Source organism: Melitaea cinxia, chromosome 23 (genome assembly GCF_905220565.1).
Source record: "Melitaea cinxia chromosome 23, ilMelCinx1.1, whole genome shotgun sequence".
In the NCBI taxonomy this organism is placed as follows: domain Eukaryota; kingdom Metazoa; phylum Arthropoda; class Insecta; order Lepidoptera; family Nymphalidae; genus Melitaea; species Melitaea cinxia.
In genome coordinates, this window is record NC_059416.1 from 9,601,394 (window position 1) to 9,623,013 (window position 21,620).

General features: G+C 34.6%; 1 protein-coding gene across 1 annotated transcript; it reads right to left on the bottom strand.

Annotated features, from left to right (window-relative positions):
- Positions 1-296: 296 nt before the first annotated feature.
- Positions 297-13,101, bottom strand: LOC123665253 (protein TRC8 homolog). The gene is made up of 2 exons (XM_045599582.1): positions 12,661-13,101; positions 297-2,359 (listed from the first exon to the last, which is right to left on the bottom strand). The coding sequence occupies exons 1-2, from the start codon at positions 12,908-12,910 to the stop codon at positions 603-605; spliced, it is 2,007 nt and encodes a 668-aa protein (XP_045455538.1). The 5' UTR covers positions 12,911-13,101; the 3' UTR covers positions 297-602.
- Positions 13,102-21,620: the final 8,519 nt, after the last annotated feature.

Sequence of the window (21,620 nt, forward strand, 5' to 3'; positions counted from 1 at the left end):
AATTCCTTGTTATAGTGATGGTTAAAAAATACTAAAAGCGTTAACTATTTTAATTATGATTACACGGCCATTTTACCATTTTGTATCCAAAATAAACTGTTAAATCCATATATTTTTTTTTATTGAAGAAAAGATACCTTTAAAAAAAACAACTATTACACTAAAATAATAGTTTTATTTACATTTTAATGAGAAAAATTGCTATTTTTATAAGTTTTACTTTTGATTAAATACATAAAAAGCTAAATACCTCATACAAATAGCTTTAGTTTTCGTTATTTTTAAAAATAATGCTGTTTCATGTTACTTGAACTAGCGATTTTTACTCGAAAACTTCGGAACATATAATATAGGAAACGGTAACGGCGCGTCGACAATCCAAGCGTATAGGACACCTACAATACTTAACCCTAAAATTCACACTGAATACGAAAACCCATTCATCACGAGACAGAATTTAAACTATAAATCACAGTACCGAACTGATTCAAAAATATTACAAAAACATAATAACTTACTATACAAAATAATTAAAAAAAAATATCCACTGAATAAATCAAACTCTTGATTTAATCTAAGCGTTGCAATTCTTGATCGATCAGTCACCTTATGCCTTCGTTGAGCAGTAAATCGGGCTCGTCTTCAAGGTTCTGGTTATTGCTGTTCTCTTCGTTGCCGGCCTCGGAGCTTTCCTTGCTCGGGTCGTTGTCTATCTTATACAGAATGTCATGACATAGCGGGCAGCGGTCCTGTACGTAGAGCCACTTGCGCAAACACACGCCGTGGAAAAAGTGATTGCAGCGAGTTATCTTCGCCGAGTGCATCTCTTGGTAGCAAATGGCACACACATCGTCTAGACGATGGAGCTGTTGCGCTGAGGCCTCTTTTAAGGAATTAATTTTATTCACGGCCGTCCGCCGCTTCATAAAAACGGACCATCCCGCCCTCGCTTCACACCAGATATTGAAGTACGCGTGTATGCACATCATAGCCGCTCGTATGGCACCTCCCGATTCGAAAAGCAATATCCATGCTCCGTTGAAGAACAGGAAAATCCCGAAGCAAAATTCAATCGTGTTACCGAAAGCTCGGATGTAATACACGTAATCGTCCAATTGCTCCCAGAAGGTGCTTCTGTAAGCGTCGAAAAGGAATAAGGAGTATATCATAAGACTGACTATTACTTTGACTATTACTTCTATGCTAAATGCGCTCACTGCTAAGAGCCACGTTGATATAGAATGCTGAGACCATAAGTAAACGAGCAGCGATATTGGAAATATGATCAGGAAAGCACAAACCCCAAGTGCTCTCACGTGTCTATGAGTGCTAGGATTGTGCGATGCGCTTAAAGACATCAACATAGGGTTCACGATATTGTGCAGGAAGTGCAGTAGAGCCGTGAACAGCAAACAGAAATTCCTGCACAGTCGAATGAATCTTTTGTCAGGGTTTAGAGACGTCAATCCCGTCTGCAAGGCTAATATGTAGAACAGTATCGCAGAAACTGTGCCGATACTTTTGTCCTCCTCTTCATCTGTTAGCAAAATCCACTGGAAGAAATTCCCAATGTAGTGACAGAAAAATGAGATGACTGACGTCATGCCGAGCACCGCGGTTATGGTCTCACATCCTGTTACTAACAACGATTTTGCCATCGAAGCGAGCGACTGGACTGCCAGCAGAGTGGAGACTTTCAATCCTTCTTCAGCGTCTTCATCGTAGTTTTCCATTAACAGTAAGATGGCGTGTTCCGCGACACGCATCACCCAAAAAACTCTCAGGACACACGGTACATTCAATCGCATCCATTCCGTTTCAACTAATGCTGATAATCCGTTGTGACTGACGAACAGCCTCCCATGTTGGTATCCGCCGTACATCACTTGTATTACATCATACCCGGAGGTCCAGAGAACATATTTGACGAGACACAAGGGTAATAGGGCAGCAAAAACTGGAGAATGATGCAAGAGATTAGGCGGTACCGGTAACATAGCTAAAAACGACGGCGCCATGAAACTCATTGGTATAAGCTTTTCCACCGTGGCATTTCGCGGTCCCAGATGAACGTTCCGAAATAAGACAGCCAGTATGAATTGTATTGCAAAATTTTGTATGACGAGTATTCCAGGTCCTTCGAGGTCAAGTAAATTCTTCACGTTTAAATTTAGGAAGTCTTCTAATATGCTCGAAGGTTGTGAAGACGTCGCGGCCAGTGTGAGCGCCTGTATTTGCTTAATGGCAGAAACATTCGTCCAGTAGGAGACGAACACTATTCCTATTGACATCAGATAGAGGTACACGATGATGAGGTGCTTCGTGTATAGCACGAATATGCAGAGTGCTGACATACATCCTGAAATAGAAAGAAAAACTCATTTTACTTATCTTTTCTTAACACATCCTACGAAGCTTTAAATATATTTTATTACGTTAATAACTTTTTTATTAACCTAATTAAATTCAAATACATTATTTTAAGCTTGTAGTGTATGATTTTTGAGTTTTTTTTTTTCAAATATTAATTTATCATAAAAATTAAAATAAAATTCTTCTGTTTTGACATACATAAGTCGAAATTTACGATAATTTTAATTACATATTATCGGTATCTACAGCTACTTTATTATGGAGTAAATCTATTTATCGATGCACAAAAATAAAGATTCAGGCGAAATAAGTAGTTTGGTATTAATTACGTTTTTGTGATAATTTCTATATTGTATGTACCTACTTATAACAATAAATTATTAAAAAAAATCAAAATAAAGTAAAATCAAGATTAAACTTTCACTAATGTTTTAATTATGATCCATTATAATATCCCCTCTAACAAAAACGTTCAACGCAAGTTGCTGTGCAGTCAAAAATTTAATATGATTATATTTTTTTCTAAAATAATAACGGTTAAATTTTTTACTTATTGTCTGTATGTTACTGCAGCAAAACAGCGGAATAACGGATGGAACGGATTCAAGACTACAAAACCAATATTTCAATAGACTTCAATATTTAATTAACACATCAAATTAACATTGAAACCAAATGTAGGTAGACATCGTTGTTGCGAGGGCTTTTCGACATACCCAGATAGTAAGATTTAGCTTCGGAAAGGGTCTTGAAAGATGTGAATTCGAGACTAAGCTGCACCGATTGAGTCACCTCTGTCTACATGCACGATCGATCCACTCCAAGCTGCATCCTATTATATGATTTTCAGTAATTCCTGTAGGCGTGCAGCATAGGTGCCAGCAAATCGAGGTCATCCATGTAAAGACGGTGGGAGAATTTAGTACTTTTTTTTTCGAAACTCTAAGCATGTCCCCGAATGCTCAAGCAGGGTGCTTAGAGGGTTTAAGAATAAGCAGAACCATAGGGGGCTCAGGCAATCACCACGGAAAATACCCTTTCCGTATCCTATTTCTGGGTAGGCTTAACTGTTTACGCAGCTCACGCAACGGAAGTTCTCAAAATATAATGTTTTTTCCGTTATCGCAACATTTCTTATGAATGCTCAGCTCCTATTGGTCGTAGCGTGAAAAAGAATTTTTAAATTCGAACCAGCAGATCAGTGCGTTTAAGCAAACTCTTCAGCTTCATAAGATAAATAAAATTTAACCGTAAACATGTATACGTATAAGTTCCAAATGACTGTTGATTTTGACTGAAAAACCGACATACATATGTACGAAAAATAGAATATGGCACTAATGTACAACACAAAACTCATGTGTTAATAACGAGCTATCTATTACTAAACACATTTTATTGTATTGTTTGAATTTGAGATAACTCTCATTTTATATACAAACTGTTGGACTTTATCTCAGTGTCTAGTAGTCATTATAGAATATTTCTCATTAATATTCCAAGTTCAGCTACGACAAAATAGCCTTGATACTAAATTTGTGATCTATAAATATCTGAAATCGTTTAAGGTACATACATAGATTGCTATGTATGTATTAAAAATATTTTATTTAATAATATTTTTTTATAAAAAAAATATATTTAATTACATAATGTTATTTAACGATCTGGTTTCTTATCTTACATTGTTATCAAGATCACCGACTATCTATCACCGACTGACTGATGCTTCGCGGTTTTGCCCGCATTTCCGATTCTTCTGGCGTGTCGAGAGTAAGGATTGCAATTCGGTGTAGTTTTCAATCCAGCCGGATCCCGACCGGATCTGGATCCGAACCGGAATGACCAAAGGAGCCTCGGGATCGGATCGGATCGGATTTTCGGGATCGGTTTAAAAAGCGGCAACAATGAGAATCTCAGTGTCAAAATAATATATGAAATTACAAGCTATTGTTTAAATCAATTTCTATTACATAGAGCTACAAATGTAGTTTGGGAAGGATTTCTTGGCATCTACATTTGCCAAATTAAGCAGATTACGACGATTCTAATGTTTCCGCGGTCGGTTAATGTTTGTTTTCTTCTAACTTTAGTGCCACCTTCTTTTTCTGCTGTCTTAGCTAAGTTTATTAGAATCAATGGTATAAAATTATAATTTAATTTTTATTTATGTCAAATATTTGCACCTAACCGCAGCTTAAGCGGCTTAGCCCACTATTGCACTGTCAAAAACAGACCCTGTCTCCAGACTTCAATACACTTTCAGCACTTGTCATTGGCAAAATCATCGGCGTAAAGCTGATGGAGCCATAGTCTTTAAAGAAGAAGAAGATTCTAGTGTTAATAACGAACAATTCAATTTTGAACACGTCGTGTTGACACGTGGTGAGACAGACCAAAGAGATTGGATTCGTAAATTTAATTTTTCTAGTAATGTTCAAACTTTTAGTGATTGTAGAACTTATTCTCTACCTTTACTTTCACGAGTTTCGTTAACGCTTTCTGTCGAGCTATTGTTTGGTTAAATATTTGTAAGATTTTTTTTCAGTTTTAGTCGCATGTCGACTTTTTTGGCATAGTATTAATTAGCATCGCTGTTTGAATCAGAGATATTACGAATGTGAAACATCGGATATTGATATGATAATAGGGTTACAGATATTTAATTTTAAAGGAAATGCTAAACTACTTACTTTACTTATTATAATGAATTAATGTATGTAAAACAACGAGGAATCTTGCACTGATTTATTTGCAAAATTTAATTGACTTTATGATAATAATATTTAAAAATATAGCACATGTATTATTATATTCTCTCAGACTTCCTCTATGACTATAGTCTCGACCTATCGACGTAAGAAGTTTCGTTAGAATCATTTCAATAATATTTCGTTTTTTTTTTTTTGATTACAGGAACCGGGTTTTATGAATTCGTTACTCGAAATATTGAATCGTTTACATACAATTTTTACAGATCCTAGAAAGCAGTCGTAAGTCAAAACATATGCTGAGGTCAGAACAGAAATTATTGAATTGTAATCATTTTCAAATTTTAAAATTGTTTCAGCCTCCTGGGCATAGGTCTCTTTCTCCACGTAGGAGAAAGGTATACCCCTCTCACATAATTATATTTTATTTGTTGGGAATTTAAAGAGACAGTTGTAATATTTTTAAAAATCTAACCATGTATTAGCAAGCCTAATCCTCTAACATAGCTGTTTAATGTAACTGATGATAAAAAATTCAAATAAGATCTATCAACAATGTGTTGTGAACATGGTCGATGTCATGGAAAATACCAATAAATTATACTGAAAAATATTCAACAGCGGTTTAATTTCGATTGAATATTAATTAAAAAAACGCTTTTCAAATGAGGCATTAATTGACTTAATCAACTGTACTCGTATAAACTACTTAATAATTGTGTTTGTAAGCATATGAAAAAAAAAAAAAACTGATTACAAATTACATCGACAAGTACTCGATACAACGTAGGAAGTCGAAAAATAATCAATGCACACATTATTAGGAAATAACTCAAAAAATACTCGTCAGATCTGGATAAAATTTAAATGAGACTATACGACAAGCTTTCGATTAAAAAGAAGAATCATCAAAATCGATACACTTAGTGAAAAGTTACGAGGTAACATACATAAAAAAATGCAGTCGAATTAAGTACCTCTTCCATTTTTTTTGAAGTCGATTAAAAATATTTTATATATTATAAATATTATATAACGCCAATCATTCATTGTTTGGCTATTTTGCCCTCAACTTTGTATGCGTGGTATTTGGAATACAAATGTGTAGGTAGACTTTGATAATTAAAAATCAATATTTATTTAGTTCGAGCTACCTTCAAATGCTTTTGATCTCTATTTTACAATGTAATATTTATGTATGTATAAGGTCATAATATAATGTATATTTACATTAATTAAAAAAACATATATTGTCTACCTTAGGAACGAATGACCGTATGTGTAAGTTAAAGACACCTATTCCTCCATTGCTACTGGAACAAATTTGACACTGACATAGGTTGTAATCTGGAATAGCGCAAGGCTTATACCCGGAAAAATGAAAGCTTTGTGGTATTTATTTTCATGAAAAAAAAACTACTACAGCTTTAATATACTACATAATTTATTACAAACCTATATAGCACTTGAGTCTTTATTAGAAAATGAACTTTTTGTTGACGTAATTATTTCCAAGATTTACATTTCAGTTAGTACCGCTTTATCAAACTAGGTTTTTTTTTTGTAAAACAAATTTAATAATATTTCCTGAAGTAGGTCGGGAGTAGGGATGACAATGCGTCTGTGATGACCCTGGTGTAAGCAGGGTACGTTACTTTTTTAAGGAACTCAGACGGATCTTTGATATTATTTTTATAATGTAGGTACATGAATTTATACGAAAAGTAACTAACTATAAAAAAAATCACGTTATTTAATAAATCATAAACAGGTACTTTTAGTTTTGTCACGACATATACGGATTCTTGAGACTGACACAACGCTGACATCCGAATAAATATCCCACATTTTTATTTTATTTTTATAATTAGATAGGCTTGCGTTGGACTACGATTCACCTGATGTTAAGTGAGAATGTGGTCTAGGATGGAGAACGCTTACCTAGAAGTAGCCTATTCACTCGCGAATTAAAGATCCCCAGATTGTAGCTATCCGGAAACACAGACGTTGGAGAGTTCCATTCTTTAGCCGTACGCATCAAGAATGTACTAGCGAATCGCTTAGTGCATATAATGGATATGTCAACCATATAAGGTAACGCAGTGCGTCTGGTTGTTCGAAGGTGGAAGGGGCAGGGAGGAATCAGGTCGTGGAGTTCCTGCGCACACTCTCCGAAGTGTACCCGATAAAAAACCGATAGAGCGACCACCCTACGCCGATGATCCAAGCTTTGCAGCTTTGCAGCGATCAGAGTATCATCACCAATGAGCCTCTTGTGGCTCGCCTCTCGATTGACTCGAGAAGCTCCGGCTGGTACTTGGCAGAACCATTCCAAAGCTGAGTGCAGTACATTTTTCCCTTCAGAGTGGAAAAAAATTCTCGATGGAAATAGCTGTTACCTACGTGTTACATTGTTACTATATATTTGTATTTTATAAATATGCGCATATTTTAATTACAGTGTAATATATAGTGCTTGAAGAACTCCACTAATTAACCACATGATTTTCTACATTTTTGCTATGAGATATTTATTATTATGGATTCATATTTTTCACTAGTCATGATTTTTCTAAGGCTATCCTTATATCCTATAGAGTTGACAAATGAGATTGATCGTTGCGGTCGAGATTACACCCCCATAGAATTTTGAGGATCGTAGAAATAGTCGGTATTTTATGGCTAATAATATATTTTAAGTATAATATACAATACAATATAATCATAGCTTGTTAGTAATCTAAAATATCGCTCGTTCGCTCGCTTCAGTCTGCAATATCCCACAGCTGGGCATAGGTCTCTTTCCCCATATAAGAGAAGGATCAGAGCTTAATCCACCCACGTTGCTCTAATGCGGGTCGGTGGATATATTTCCTACTATTGATGACCGAAGGGCTGGCTTTGTCGCACCTAAGACGCTGCTTTCAGTTTTCGGCTTGTGTATTTCAAAGCCAGCAGTTGGATGGTTATCCCGCCATCGGTCAGCTTTTTAAGTTCCAAGGTGATAGTGAAACTGTGTTATCCCTAAGTCGCCTCTTACGACACCCATGAGAAGAAAGGAGGTGGCTATATTCTTTACTGCCGTAACCTCACAGCAAACTGTGACACGACACACTAAGTATATACACACTATAAATTTGTTTATATTTCATTTTTTAAATTATTTTGTCTACTTATTTTGCCTAAGAATATATACTATAGCTGGATAATATCCTCTACGGCAAATGGTTGCCTGGTACCTAGAGATCGCTACGTAGCGGATTTTAAAGAAATTTTTGAATAAAACATTTTTGTATATTAAGAAAATAAATGTTTATTAAATGTTTCACATCTGCCAGCCGTTACGTGACGACTCACATTTTTCTTGTCTCTTTTTCATTTCTTAATTCATATGAAAGAGCATGGGACATCTAAAGAATAAATTTAAACAAAAACATTAACTGTTACATTAGGTATACTAAAATAAGAAAAACTAAAATTAACTGAATACATTATAAAAGACATTTAAAATTCATGAATTTTAATTAGGCGCAAGACATACGAAAATAACTAAGATTGTAATTTTTGTGTAAGTTTCAAAAATTCTTTTTGTGTTGATGTCCATTTACTGATGATAGCTTCAGTACGTCATTTCCTGAAATTAACGTGAGTGGAACAGCGGTTCACAGTCTTCTTTATATACTAGCTGACCCCGCAAACGTAGTTTTTGCATATGTTATTAACCCCCTTAACACCCCCGACCTTATAACTTAGTGGTATGAAAAATAGATGTTGGCCGATTCTCAGACCTACCTGATATACGAAATTTGGAGGAGGAGTATGGTAACTAGCATTGTGACACGAGAATTTTATATATAAGATAATATATAATAAACAGTTGAAATCTATGCACGCGCATAAACTGCGGATGACAGCACCAAATCGGGTAATTATAAATAATACAAATAAACGCTTCACACTCAACGACCCCCAGTAGAATTTTCTCCTGTGTCCGGGTCCGGAAACACACACAATACACAAGCACAAACGCCAAGACCACGACAAACATCTATATAGCCAACACAAATGTTTGTCGTGAGCGGGGATCGAACTCGCGACCGCCAGCGCAACAGCCACTGTTTTGTTAAATTCTTTACGTGTTCGATACTTTCAGGATAAGGTTTATTGAGATGTAAATTAAAAAAAAAAAAAAAAAAAAACGAATTGAGAATCTCAGATGGGAAAAGGAAAAATAGTTAAATGTTTCATTTCATTATTATTCCTTGTCATTCTGCGAACTTTTTGACCTCCCCTCGTATTAGTTGCTCAGTGACCTACGGATGAACATTTGCAAAATATACTGATGTATACCGTATTAGAGAATCAATGCCACACAGGAAAATCGATGTTATATTGTTGTATTACAAAATACTTCCGATTGCTTTCTATTATTTTAATAACAATAGGTTTAAAATTACAAATAAATTAAAAAAGGCGAATCAGTATTTATTTTTTTATTTAAGAATGATTGTGTTAATGAGTTACACAAAATCTATAAAAAAATTTGGTGCGATCGTAAGGAAGCTACGTACATTTCGAAGATCCATTTTTACTTAAATAAGCCATAATAAATATTTAGTCAGCTATTTTTGATCGTCTCGGACTAGAGTGGTGAGTGGGGGAAGAATAACATGCCGGTGTAATTTAAAAAAACCTGATAAAATACCGACAGACCCGACACCTTTTTATTTGCCTAGGCACGTCCTAAAAATTAGTTAAATTTTTTTAGACACTTGGTAAATTCACGCAGAAGTTATCTGGAATTAAAATAGGCGATTTCGTTTACACCGTTTCATGACTGGACCTTGTACCGTGACAGAGGAGGGACAAATCATATTACACTTTTATATGAAGAAATTCATATTTGACCTGACCATGTCTGATAAGCGTACGATCGGGTAACGGCACCGAGGCTGATTTTTTGATTGATTAATGCTAGCTAAAACTAGGCAAAGGCTCCTTTCTCGCAGTACGGGAAAGGTTGGAGGGTAATCTAAAACGCTTCTCCAGTGCAAGTTGGCAGATAAATTTTGATGAAGGAGACCAACAAAGACTTACACATATATTAATTTGTACGACACATTTGTAACGTAGTGCTGTAAGATGTTTTTTCACAATTCCGGTTCACAGAGCTGGTACGGAAGGTAAAAAATAAATTACTGAAGTAGATTTGAGAATTCCACTGACTATATCAACTCATATCTATATATTAAATCTACATATATGATAAAGAATTTACGTATTTCAATATCTCTATAATCATGAAAATGTGGGTTATTATGGATTTAATGTTATATTGAATTGATAAATTAACAAAATCAATAAATTCGTTATTTAAATAGGCTGTAAGTCTAGGTAAAAATAGTTATAGGCACTTGAAGCTTTATGAGCGTTGAAAAACTTTTCAATTGACAGTATACAAAGTATATATTTAGTATTCATTAATTATTATTTATAGGGAAACAATTCTACTCTACATTAACAAAAGCATTTGTTCTATTTTGATACTCGCTTCAGCCTTAATATCCCACAGCTGGATATAGGCTCGGGATAGGGTACCTTTTTCCATGTAGAACTATCAGAATTGGATCCAATTTGGAATGTAGATTCTTTTGAGAAAGACCACGAAAGAAGCAAGAAACTCTAAAGTTACTGTTTTAAAAGTCTTTAATACATTACTTATCAAGAAAGAAAGAAATTATAACCCTGGGTCACGTAAAGCAGGGTCATTGCCACAATCAAATAACAAGTCTAATCATTTTTTAGTAAACAAATATCACTTGTACAAAATAATGATATATTTTTATTTTTAAGATAACGTCTAATTTAGATTTAATAAATATTACTTAAAATTCATAGCAAGGTAGAAGGGAAATTGATACTTTTTAGTGGCAGCGCCTCGTGGAAACAGTCACACATGGCATACATTTGTATCGACCATACAGACATTTGCAGTGGTCTGGGCATGTGTGTTTGTGTATTGTGTGTCTCCACTCCAAAGTATATCCTAGTGGGAACTGTTGAGAGTGAGGCAGATATATATTTATTGCTTATTTTTAGATCTTGATGGTAAATCAATGACAAAAACGAGAATACACATGATAAAGGTCAAGGGTGAGAGTTGCAACATGTGCGACAACAACCTTAATTTACTATTGTAATGTGTTTTTGATTGTATGTACATTACAAAATCGATGTTGAAGAATTAGGGACACTAAATAATAACTAACTAAAGAAATATAATGTCTGGTTTTAAATTTGTATATAAAAAAATTACTGTTCCTTAAAAAAAATTAAAAAAGTTGTTTCAGTCATTGATTTTTTTAAATAGATATAATATTGTCACATAAAAAAATTCTAAAAGAACTCCTTAAGATAAAAAATTGGACATTATTATAGTTCACTTTGTTATAATCTGAGTTAAAAAAAATCTATCTTGTGTTAAATTACTTTAATAAAAAAAAAAAAAAAATTAAAAGTTTTCTATGAGTAATTTTGAACATTATTTTTATAATTGTTATTCCAATTTAAAATTTGATAATAATAAAAAGTTGCACTCTCACTATTATGTGATGCCTTAAATCAATATTAATGAGCACTGCCTTTGAATTCTGTTAAGTATATTGGAGTTACAAAGTGTGCAATAAATTATTAAATAAATAAATATTTCAAGTTGTCGTTATATCAATAATTGAGGAGCTGGTGAAAAAACAATTATAGTAAAAAAATTATTGACGTTTCTTATAAAGTCATACATTTGTAATGCGATTTTTAAGCAAAATATTGTATTGGGATTAAGTTAGGGTTATTAAAATGTCTTTATGTTGACGAAATTAGTTTATATTCTGATTTGTGTACTATTCTCAAGAAGTAGGTAAATTATAAATTCTTGTGAGAAAAAAATCTTCTTGACACATTTTTAAATATTCTGTATCAAGCTGAATTTAAGTAAATACTGCTTTATATTCTTGATTCTATTATTAACTTTGACATTTTACAGGTTAGTAAAATTAACATTTTAATAGGATTTTATCATATCTAAATCTAAATTCTAATTTTAGAGTTGAAATTAATTAGTTTTTTATTTATGTTGGCTTTGCTCAGTCTCTGTCAGAATTTACTGTAAGAGTCAATGAACTCTGTTACAGCCTTTGTTTAACTACCGGTCAAACAATACGATTAAAGGTACATACCTATTTCAAAAATATGATTATACTTTTGGTTAAATAAATAAAATGTTTAGTTTTCATTATTTGTTATTCTATGAATTTTTTACATGTTTATTTGTGAAAATACCATTAATTATGTGCTAGCATATGTTAAATAAAAAATTATGTAAATATTTAGTAAAATCAATATTTGTACTAAAAATTGATTTGCATTATTTTTAACGTACATTATGGTTAATTTTAAAATTTCTTTGAAATCTTTCGTACGTTGTGACACTAAGCAAACGGTTTCGACATCAATTGGGAAACTGAAAGTTTTATATTGCAAAATATCTTATAGCTCTACTATTGTTGTAAAAACGACTTACCTAGACAACAGACGAAGAATTTTAGGAGTGTTAACACGAATGCGTTGTAAAAGTTGGCGTCGTAGAAGTTCGGGTTGGAGTCACTAGCATCGACGTGGTCTGTCGTCACCGTCGACAGCAAGGATACCTCCTCACCGGTCGACACTGGTAACCCCAGGCTGATCTTCAATAATTCATCAACCACAAATAACGGTGGTACCCTCAGCAACACCTCGACCAGCACCAGGGCCTTCGACCTCAACGACATCATTCATTTATGCAAACCTTTTGGCACCGACGGTTTAGTAACCGCAGCCGGTTCGAACGGCGACCACGGCGGGTTATATCGATTAAATTTGTAGTACCATCTACTGTTTTGAAATCACGTAATATTTTTCGAAAATATGACTGAAATTTTTGCGACAATAAAATTTGACGTTCAAATTTTGTGTTATCATAATAGAAATCGACATCTGTCGTTGCCATCGTAAAAATTAACACGTTACACATTATTGATTAAAAAAGTTTTTAATTATTTATGAAAATTATGTCAAGTCATTTTTCTTATTTTGATAGCCTAATCACTTTTATCATCGAAAATATTAAAATTTGTATAACATTTAATAGACCATACCGCTTAATAAATCTCCCAATAGACAGCGCCACTGTTTGCGAAAGTTACTATTGATTTGATAAACTATAGTCGTCGGCTCATTGAATTTGGCTCCATATTTAACAATTTTTTTTTAATATTTGTTCGTCGTTTGTTCGTTACTGTTCGAATGTAAAAACTATTTGTCCGTCCTTTATTTATTTATTATTAATTAAACAAATTTCCACCTTTAAGTTGACCCCCTAACTAGATATCTTTATTTTTGTCGCTCAATTTAATTAATTTTTATACAGTTTGTTTGACCACTACTTTTCGATCATAAAAACAAATAAATTCTTAATAATTCATTATTTTATATCGGGAAATAATCAGTGCGTTCCACTAAACGAATCCATATTGAATTAAGTTTTACTTCAATCCATGCGCGGGTCTTTAGTGGAACACGCCCAATAAGTTTAGCCACAGATTTCTTTATTGGCCACGTGATCTAACTTCTCATTTTATAACTAAGCAATGGGAAAACGAGATTGTCTCTAATAAACTAATTCATGTTTTTCACAACGCTAACTAAACATTCTATAGAAAGCCTCAAGTTTAATTTGGGAGGTATCTAACGGACATTGGCCTATGCCTTAAAATGGTCACAGAAAGGAATCAGCCTACTCCGACTCCACGTAGTCTTATTTGCCCTACCCCTAGAGTGTTCTTTAGAAGACGGAGGCACGGAGGGAGGGCAGCCTTCACCCGCTGTGATCAAAGGCAGACACCTGGGTGAGCCGGAGCGGCTGAGGCTGAAGGCGACCAGAAAGCCGAAGCTGGGAAGGCGAGCTTCAGCTCTGTTGCGGAGGATGAAGAAGTGTGTGGCGGCGTCTCCTTCCCGGCGGTCGTCTCCTGCATAACGCATCATGGGCGTTCACTTCGCGCTCACGTTCCGCAGCCTCTTTCAGTGCCATGACCTCTTCACAGAAGGAGGACACGGTCAAACAGCACCTCTCACTGCAGAGCATGGAGTGGACGATGCTTGACAACGAGAGATCTCCGCCTACAATACCACTAGGGCCGGACGCTGGGGTCTCCAAGCGGCGCATTCCTCTTGAGTGTGGTGCACCGTATCTATCGGAGCGCCGCACTCATGGCAAGCAGGGGTAGCTTCCTTCCTTGCGATTTGATGCAGGTACTTACCGAAGCAAGCCAATAGACCCTCCAAGTTCAGCGTATATTGCGAAATATCGCTTCTGATGACTAAAAAGTAAAATTGCAGTTATGCTAACGATAAAAAATTTCTTTAACTAGATCAAGTATTTTCCTTTTACTAATTTTTTTTTTTACTCAATTAGGCACCTTTCTTATTTGCTTATCAGGAGGGTAGGTAACATCGGTGAAAGGATTATTACGACACAGCATAAGTCTTATAAACCTTACCATGTACTACATTCGCCAAAAACTTTAGCAGTCGTTTTTTTATGACAACTGATATTTAAAATGAAATATACGGCATTACTTTCAAAAGAGTATACTTTAGAAACGATACACAAACAACTAACTCCAAAATGTGAAGTCCAATTCGAATCGATTCGTGTTTGTACGGCTTCGAGTAAGGCTTCTCTTGTCAGAGGAAAATTAAAACTCAACGTATTGTGAGCTTTGTGGAAGCTACGCTTTGAAAGCTCGCCTTGTTACACTTCTGTAGCTCGCTGTAAATACATATAGCATGGTGTATGCGCTTTTTTATACTACGATACTGCAAGTTCAAAAAGCAAATTTTGAATAGTCGTTGAGAACTAAATAATTATACCTAGTTACACGTATGCAGTAAATTATAACATATTAAGAATTTACCAACCAACCGCCAACTGGCTAGTGGCATACAATGAAATGAGGATAAATATAGCCTTTTTTATGTATAATAATATTATAAAGCTGAAGAGTTTGTTTCTTTGTTTGTATGAATGCGCTAATCTCTGGAACTACTGTTCCGATATGAAAAATTCTTTCAGTGTTAGATAGCCTATTTACCAAGGAAGGCTATATATTACCATACTGAGATCAATAGGAGCGGAGCACCAATGATGAATGTTTCAAAATCGGGGGATTTTTTCAAGTAACTATTCCACGCAGTCGATGTCGCGGGGAGAAGCTTGTATATAAGCATAAGTAGATACAAGATTTTACTTTTAATCCCGACAATGGTCAAAAATATTTGAGCGAACTATAATTTTCTTAATAACAAATTTCATTTTAAAATGTTATTTTTTACATTTTAGTTTGTAGGTACATTATCAGCATATTTCAGGTTCTTTTACAAATCAGTGGCCTATATGAGAGGGATTTCACAAATTTTAAGAGACTCGACAGCTGTATAATCTTAGGTATATTCAGGTTTTATGCAACGTACACACCGTCCTAAAACATCTTATTTTACTACTTATCAATATTTCTTGAAGATTTTCCTAAACTCTTCAATACGTTTTATGTTTTGGGCACACAAACAAAACGGAAGTATTAATTACTTTCAAACAAAATAATACTTTCATTTTCTTACAAAATTGTTTAAAGAAAACTCTTCATTTCGAAGCCATATCGAAAATGTTCGGAACGAATCTGCGAGTCTGTTTCTGCGAAATTATAATCACGTGACTAACTTTCGAATACTTAGGGCCTATGAGTTTTTACGGTTTCTTAAAGTCAACGTTGTCTTTTATAGATATAAACCTGCTTTATATCAAATATAAGCTACCTACCTTAATTTCTGTATGAGATACGTTACTTTGATGTACATTTTTATTTACATTACATTACAGCCTATATATACAGTCCACTGCTGGACATAGGCCTCCACAAGTTTACGTCAAAAATAACGTGAACTCATGTGTTTTGCCCATAGTCACCACGCTGGCCAGGCGGGTTGGTGACCGCAGTCCTGGCTTTGTCGCACCAAAGACGCTGCTGCCCGTCGCCAGCAGTTGGATGGTTATCCCGCCATCGGTCGGCTTCTTAAGTTCCAAGATGGTTGTGGAATTTTGTTATCCCTTAGTCGCCTCTTACGACACCCACGGGAAGAGAGGGGGTGGCTAAATTCTTTAGTGCCGTAGCCACACAGCACACAGACATTTTTAATTATATACGCTTATTACATAAACGCCGCGTTGGCGCAACGGTCTCAGCCATGGATTGTACCTGTTGCGCTGGCGGTTGCGGGTTTGATCCCCGCACATGACAAACATTTGTATTGGCCATACAGGTGTTTGCTGTGGTCTGGGTGTTTGTGCAGTCCTTATGGGTCTCCCCACCGTGCCTCGGAAGGCACGTTAAGCCGTCGGTCCCGGTTGTTATCATGTACACCTGATAGCGATCGTTACTCATAGTAGAGAATATACCCGCCAACCCGCAATGGAGCAGCGTGGTGGATTAAGCTCTGATCCTTGTGGATGGGGAAAGAGGCCTATGCCAGTAGTGGGATAAATAAATCCTTGTTTTCCAAAATCCAATTACGCCATAAATTGAAAATGATTAAACCGATTTCATTTACCTTATTTTATTTTTATTTTTTAATATTTTCAAGAAGATTCTTACGAAATAAAATATTAAGATAATTGAGCAGAAAATTGAAATATTTCACAAAACGTAACGATTATTTAAACTGCATATGTATTTGACAGTTCGCATGACAAGATATCTGTCCGATTAGCTGAGCAACTGAGGTAGCGGTACAGCAGGAAATATCCTGCTCAAAACCTGGAGCAGCCCAGAAAGTACATCGACGTTATAGAAGAATACAGCTAAAAAATACTGTTCCTCTGTGTTCCTGTGGTGAGAAAGATGATTAGAGCTCTTGAAGGCGATTGGGAGTAGGGTCGGCAATGCGCTTGCGATATTTCTGGTGTTTCAAGCGTCTATAAGCTACGATAATCGCTTACATCGGGTGAGCCGTTCGCTTATTTGCCGAACTAGTTGTATAAAAAATATTTACTATATTCGATTTTATGTAAGTATATAATGTTTACCTAGAATTATGTAGAAAGTAATCAACAGATTTTATATCGTTGAATATGACTATATAGTCTAAGCTGTACCATGTCTATATTTAGGTACTTTGTGCGAGCTTAAGCACCCTGCATTATTCACAGCTCAAACATATAATTTTCAACACATTAATAACTTGAATCTTCCACTTCATCGAATATACGCAACACCGAAATTATAACAATCATTAAAAGATAATACCGATTACTGACAGACCGCACGTTCAGGTTTTAAAAAAAAAAGCGTTCGACGGCAATCTGTCAAGACACGCGTCCGACACGCGCCCTCCCTTCACCGATTAAATGTGAATCAATCGTAAGAATCGCAGAGATAAGTGTAGAATCCGCAATAAAATATTGAATTACACACATTATCTTTTATTTACATTTCCGATTGAGTCGTATCGCTTACGTCTGACTTAAATGTTATTGTTGTCTGTGGGAATCATTTTGTAACTGTTTTTACAAATGGTAGTTTCGAGCTATTAAATTTCACGATTTATTCTAGCTAAAGGCCTGTTAATTAGTATCAGTGCGTTTAATTAATTAAACTTCAATCAATAAATTTGTAAAAATAAGTAAACATTTTATTAATTTCATTAATTAATTGTATTCTACCCTTTTGACTGGTAACGACTTTAAAGTAAATGTAGATAATATAAATTAAAAAAAAAAATCTTTTAGAATTTATTACGTAAATACCTATCAACCTTTATTACTTTTACGCTATTTATATTTTAACATATTTTCAACCGTATTACAAACTAGCAATTTAAAATGCACCCTAAAACACACATCAATGAATACAATGCCCATTATTACCCCGGACCAACATTACAAAAACTACCTGTTTATACCGTACAATTACCCTACTTGATTTTAGCCCATGGGCAAACACAGGTGTAAAGTATACTCGTCTGCCACTATACTACCATAATACTGTTGAGTGATCTCTTTGATTTGAGATTACTTTTTATTTGATCAAGAGTTGTTTGATTTTGTTTTGCGTTACTGATATCTTATGCCCTTCTTTATTGTTTACTAATAACTGCTCTGGTGTAGTGGTGTGCGTAGTCGCCTTAATCACAGGCGGTTTTTGGGTCCTATTCCAGCTCGGGAAGGATATTTCACCTATGACTATTAAAAACGTCGGATGTGAAAAACAGCAACTTTACAGGAGAGCGATTCAAAGTGTAAATGGCGTGTATCTTTTTACTTATTTTAAGCAGGATCATGAAATTTTAAAGTAATGCTGTACAGGCTATTTATGTTTAATATTATTACTAGCCGGTATTTAATGTGTAAATATGAGAAAAGTCACTTGTTACATTTTTAACAGATTAAGACTAATAGGTACTGATTTGTCAGAAGTACCACAACTAAATAATATATGCATAAAATAAAAAATTTCTCTTCAGCTGATGATAGACTTGGTTATTTGGGAACGTTCTATGAAATAAATAAAAAAATGCAATTTTGCAGTTCCGACGATGTTAATAGTCACTAGCGATTTATATTTGTACAAATATTTCTTTCGGAATCCGATGACCCGATAGCGATCGCTACTCATAGTAGGGAACATATCCGCCAACCCGCAGGTGAGCAGCTTGGTGGATTAAGCTCCAATCCTTCGCCTACACGGAGAAAGAGACCTATGCCTAGCAGAGGGACGGGACCAGCTGAATCATTGTTGTTTAATAACGGGCTCGTTCAGTTTTAATTGTGTTGATTTTTATTGTTATTGCTCTGTTCATGTGTACTGCACGATAGTGACGATATTAACACATATGAATAATTGAATGATTATGATGATGCTTCATAAGGTAGGTTACAACAAAAAAAAATCTTGTTTAAAATACCCACCTGGGAAAGGACCTCATTCTTAAGATCACTGTCAAATAATAATAATAATAATTTAATTCAGACATATGTCCATATTTTTGTTGGTTACATTTTGTTCCTAAACTATGTTAGTTTGAACAATTGTGACAAAACAAATTATACCAAATCAAAATCACACTAAAATCAAATAATAATATTCCTCTCAAGTAGTGTTGTGTCCCTGAGTGGGGAGTGGGGTAGACTAGAAATACAAAAAACTATGGTACTTTATCTCCAACTAAAAGAAACAATACAACAGCATATACAGCATATAATCTTTGCCCCATTTCGAAAAGCGCCATTTGTCCTGCAGTGGTAGGTCGTTTAATGGTTGATTGAGTTCAGTTCTGATCAACAAGTTTTGCACTGTGAATATAATATTGTAAAATAAATGTAGGTACACCAGAACTTTGTTTAGAGTATTATCATAACGTTAAACAGAGGTGCAGCGTTGCCAGTTGAGGCCGGTTCCTAGGACCTAGATACAACGCTGACCTGTACCACATACATTGCTGTGTAACATGTAGTTACATAAACGCATATAAGGTATTTTAAAAGTGAGAACATTGTCTACTTCGTGTTACTAAACTAACAATTTATAATATAAGAAATTAATAGATTAAGCGTATTTATTATTCGGTGCAAGATTACATAGTTGATAAAGATGTGTGGACTTAGTGACGCTGTATTTCATGCAAGATATTATTAATTTTGAACTAAAACATAGTTTATATATTATTTACAAAAGAGTAACTGCGAGTTTCTTGATGATTCTTCCCTGCAGAATCTACATTCCGAGTCGGTGGTAGCTTCACTTAAAAATAATAAACATATCACTTAAAATTTTTACTTTGTAAAATGATGATTGGAAAATGCTTTCGATGCATATTTGAATAAAGTTGTCTTTTCCTTCCTTCCTTTCAAACTAATTTCAACAGTATGATAATCAAATATCAATGTTTTTCTCATAATTGTGATGGAGATCCTGCAGAAGCAGGTTTGTGAGTTTGATTTCAGTCCTGAAACTGGGCGTAATATTATATTGTGTTTGTATTTTATATATTTATTTTTTTACAAAAAAAAAGCTATTATAGCAAATTAACAAACCATAGATTATAAGCTGCTTATCTTACAAATAGACGATCGTGTGTATATTAGAGCAATCAAAATTAAGTTTTTAGAATATAGCAGGTTAATAGGCACAAGTCTTTAAATAACATTTGAGAATTATCAAAAAAAATTATAAATGATACCTATACAATAGTAAGCAAGCTAAGGTAACCTAACGATAAATGGTGCCACAGCCCTCCCAGTATTAAAAGGGGTTACCGTAGGCTATTGGCTATTACCGTACCTGCCGTAGGTACCTCCTACCGTAGCCTTTTGGCCTATTGGATTTCCCTGCGAAAAAAAAGCCTATTGGTGTCTTCAACACTCGGAGCATAAAAGCGCGTTGCCGACCTTATCCCTGCAGCGTATTCCCAGTAGTTCTGGCTGGATTATTCGCCACAGGAACATACCACTACCTGTAAGCATGTAAAAAAAATATTTGGCTGTGTGTGTGTGTAAGGTTGAGGTACTTCCTCTATTAAGTTACACAAATATTTAGATAGATACTTCCTTGCTGTGAACTACCTATAGATTGTGAACTATAACGTAACATTATTATGTTACCAAAGCTCCCATATAATAACCACAGTTTTATACCTATATCTGCTTAGTATGAAAATGACAAAAAAAAGAGAAATGATTTGTTATCAAATATTACAGTTATAACATACTTTATTACACATAAATTAACTGTAAGCCTCTGTTACCTTCCGAATATCGATCGGTCACCTGTCGGAAAGTCGATCGTTCGGAAACGGAAGTGTCGGGTGACCGTAACCGGATAGAGGATGAGACGTCACAGCCGATCAGACGAGTTTAATGAGGGAATTTGTTTTATTATAATACGATGTATGTATGTGTATAGAAAGGATGTCGATATTCAACCATTTTGGTAATTAAAGAAAAAAAATACTTAATCCGATTATACTTTGTCGCAAAATTAAACGACTTAAAAAGTAATTGAAACGTAAAAAGTTTTTATTTAAGTGTGTTATAAACTTCTTTGTTCTCAAGTACTAATTTTGTCATTTTTCGTTCCATTTGGGATTGTATTATATCGTGAGGATAATCTATACTTATTTAACAAAAAACCAACATGTTTGCCAATTGGCGTGACGGATAATCTCCAAACCTTCTTTTTAACAGAAGAAATACCCTATTTACTTTTAGTTCATAATTACGACTAAAATAAGATTATTGTTTCATAATAATATAGAACTCGATATACTGATAAACATCCCATAACATAACCGTAGGCGTTGGCGTGAAAAAAAAAATGAATTTTGTACAAGAATTCCACTTACAATAATTCTAGGTAAAAGTTAGCTCTAGGAAGTTAATTTCTGATACTTAAA

Coding starts and splice junctions, on each gene's coding strand:
- LOC123665253 (XM_045599582.1), bottom strand. CDS start 12,910: ATGATGTCGTTGAGGTCGAAGGCCCTGGTGCTGGTCGAGGTGTTGCTG. Junction 2,360..12,660: donor ATTCTTCGTCTGTTGTCTAG/GTAAGTCGTTTT, acceptor TTTCTATTTCAG/GATGTATGTCAGCACTCTGC.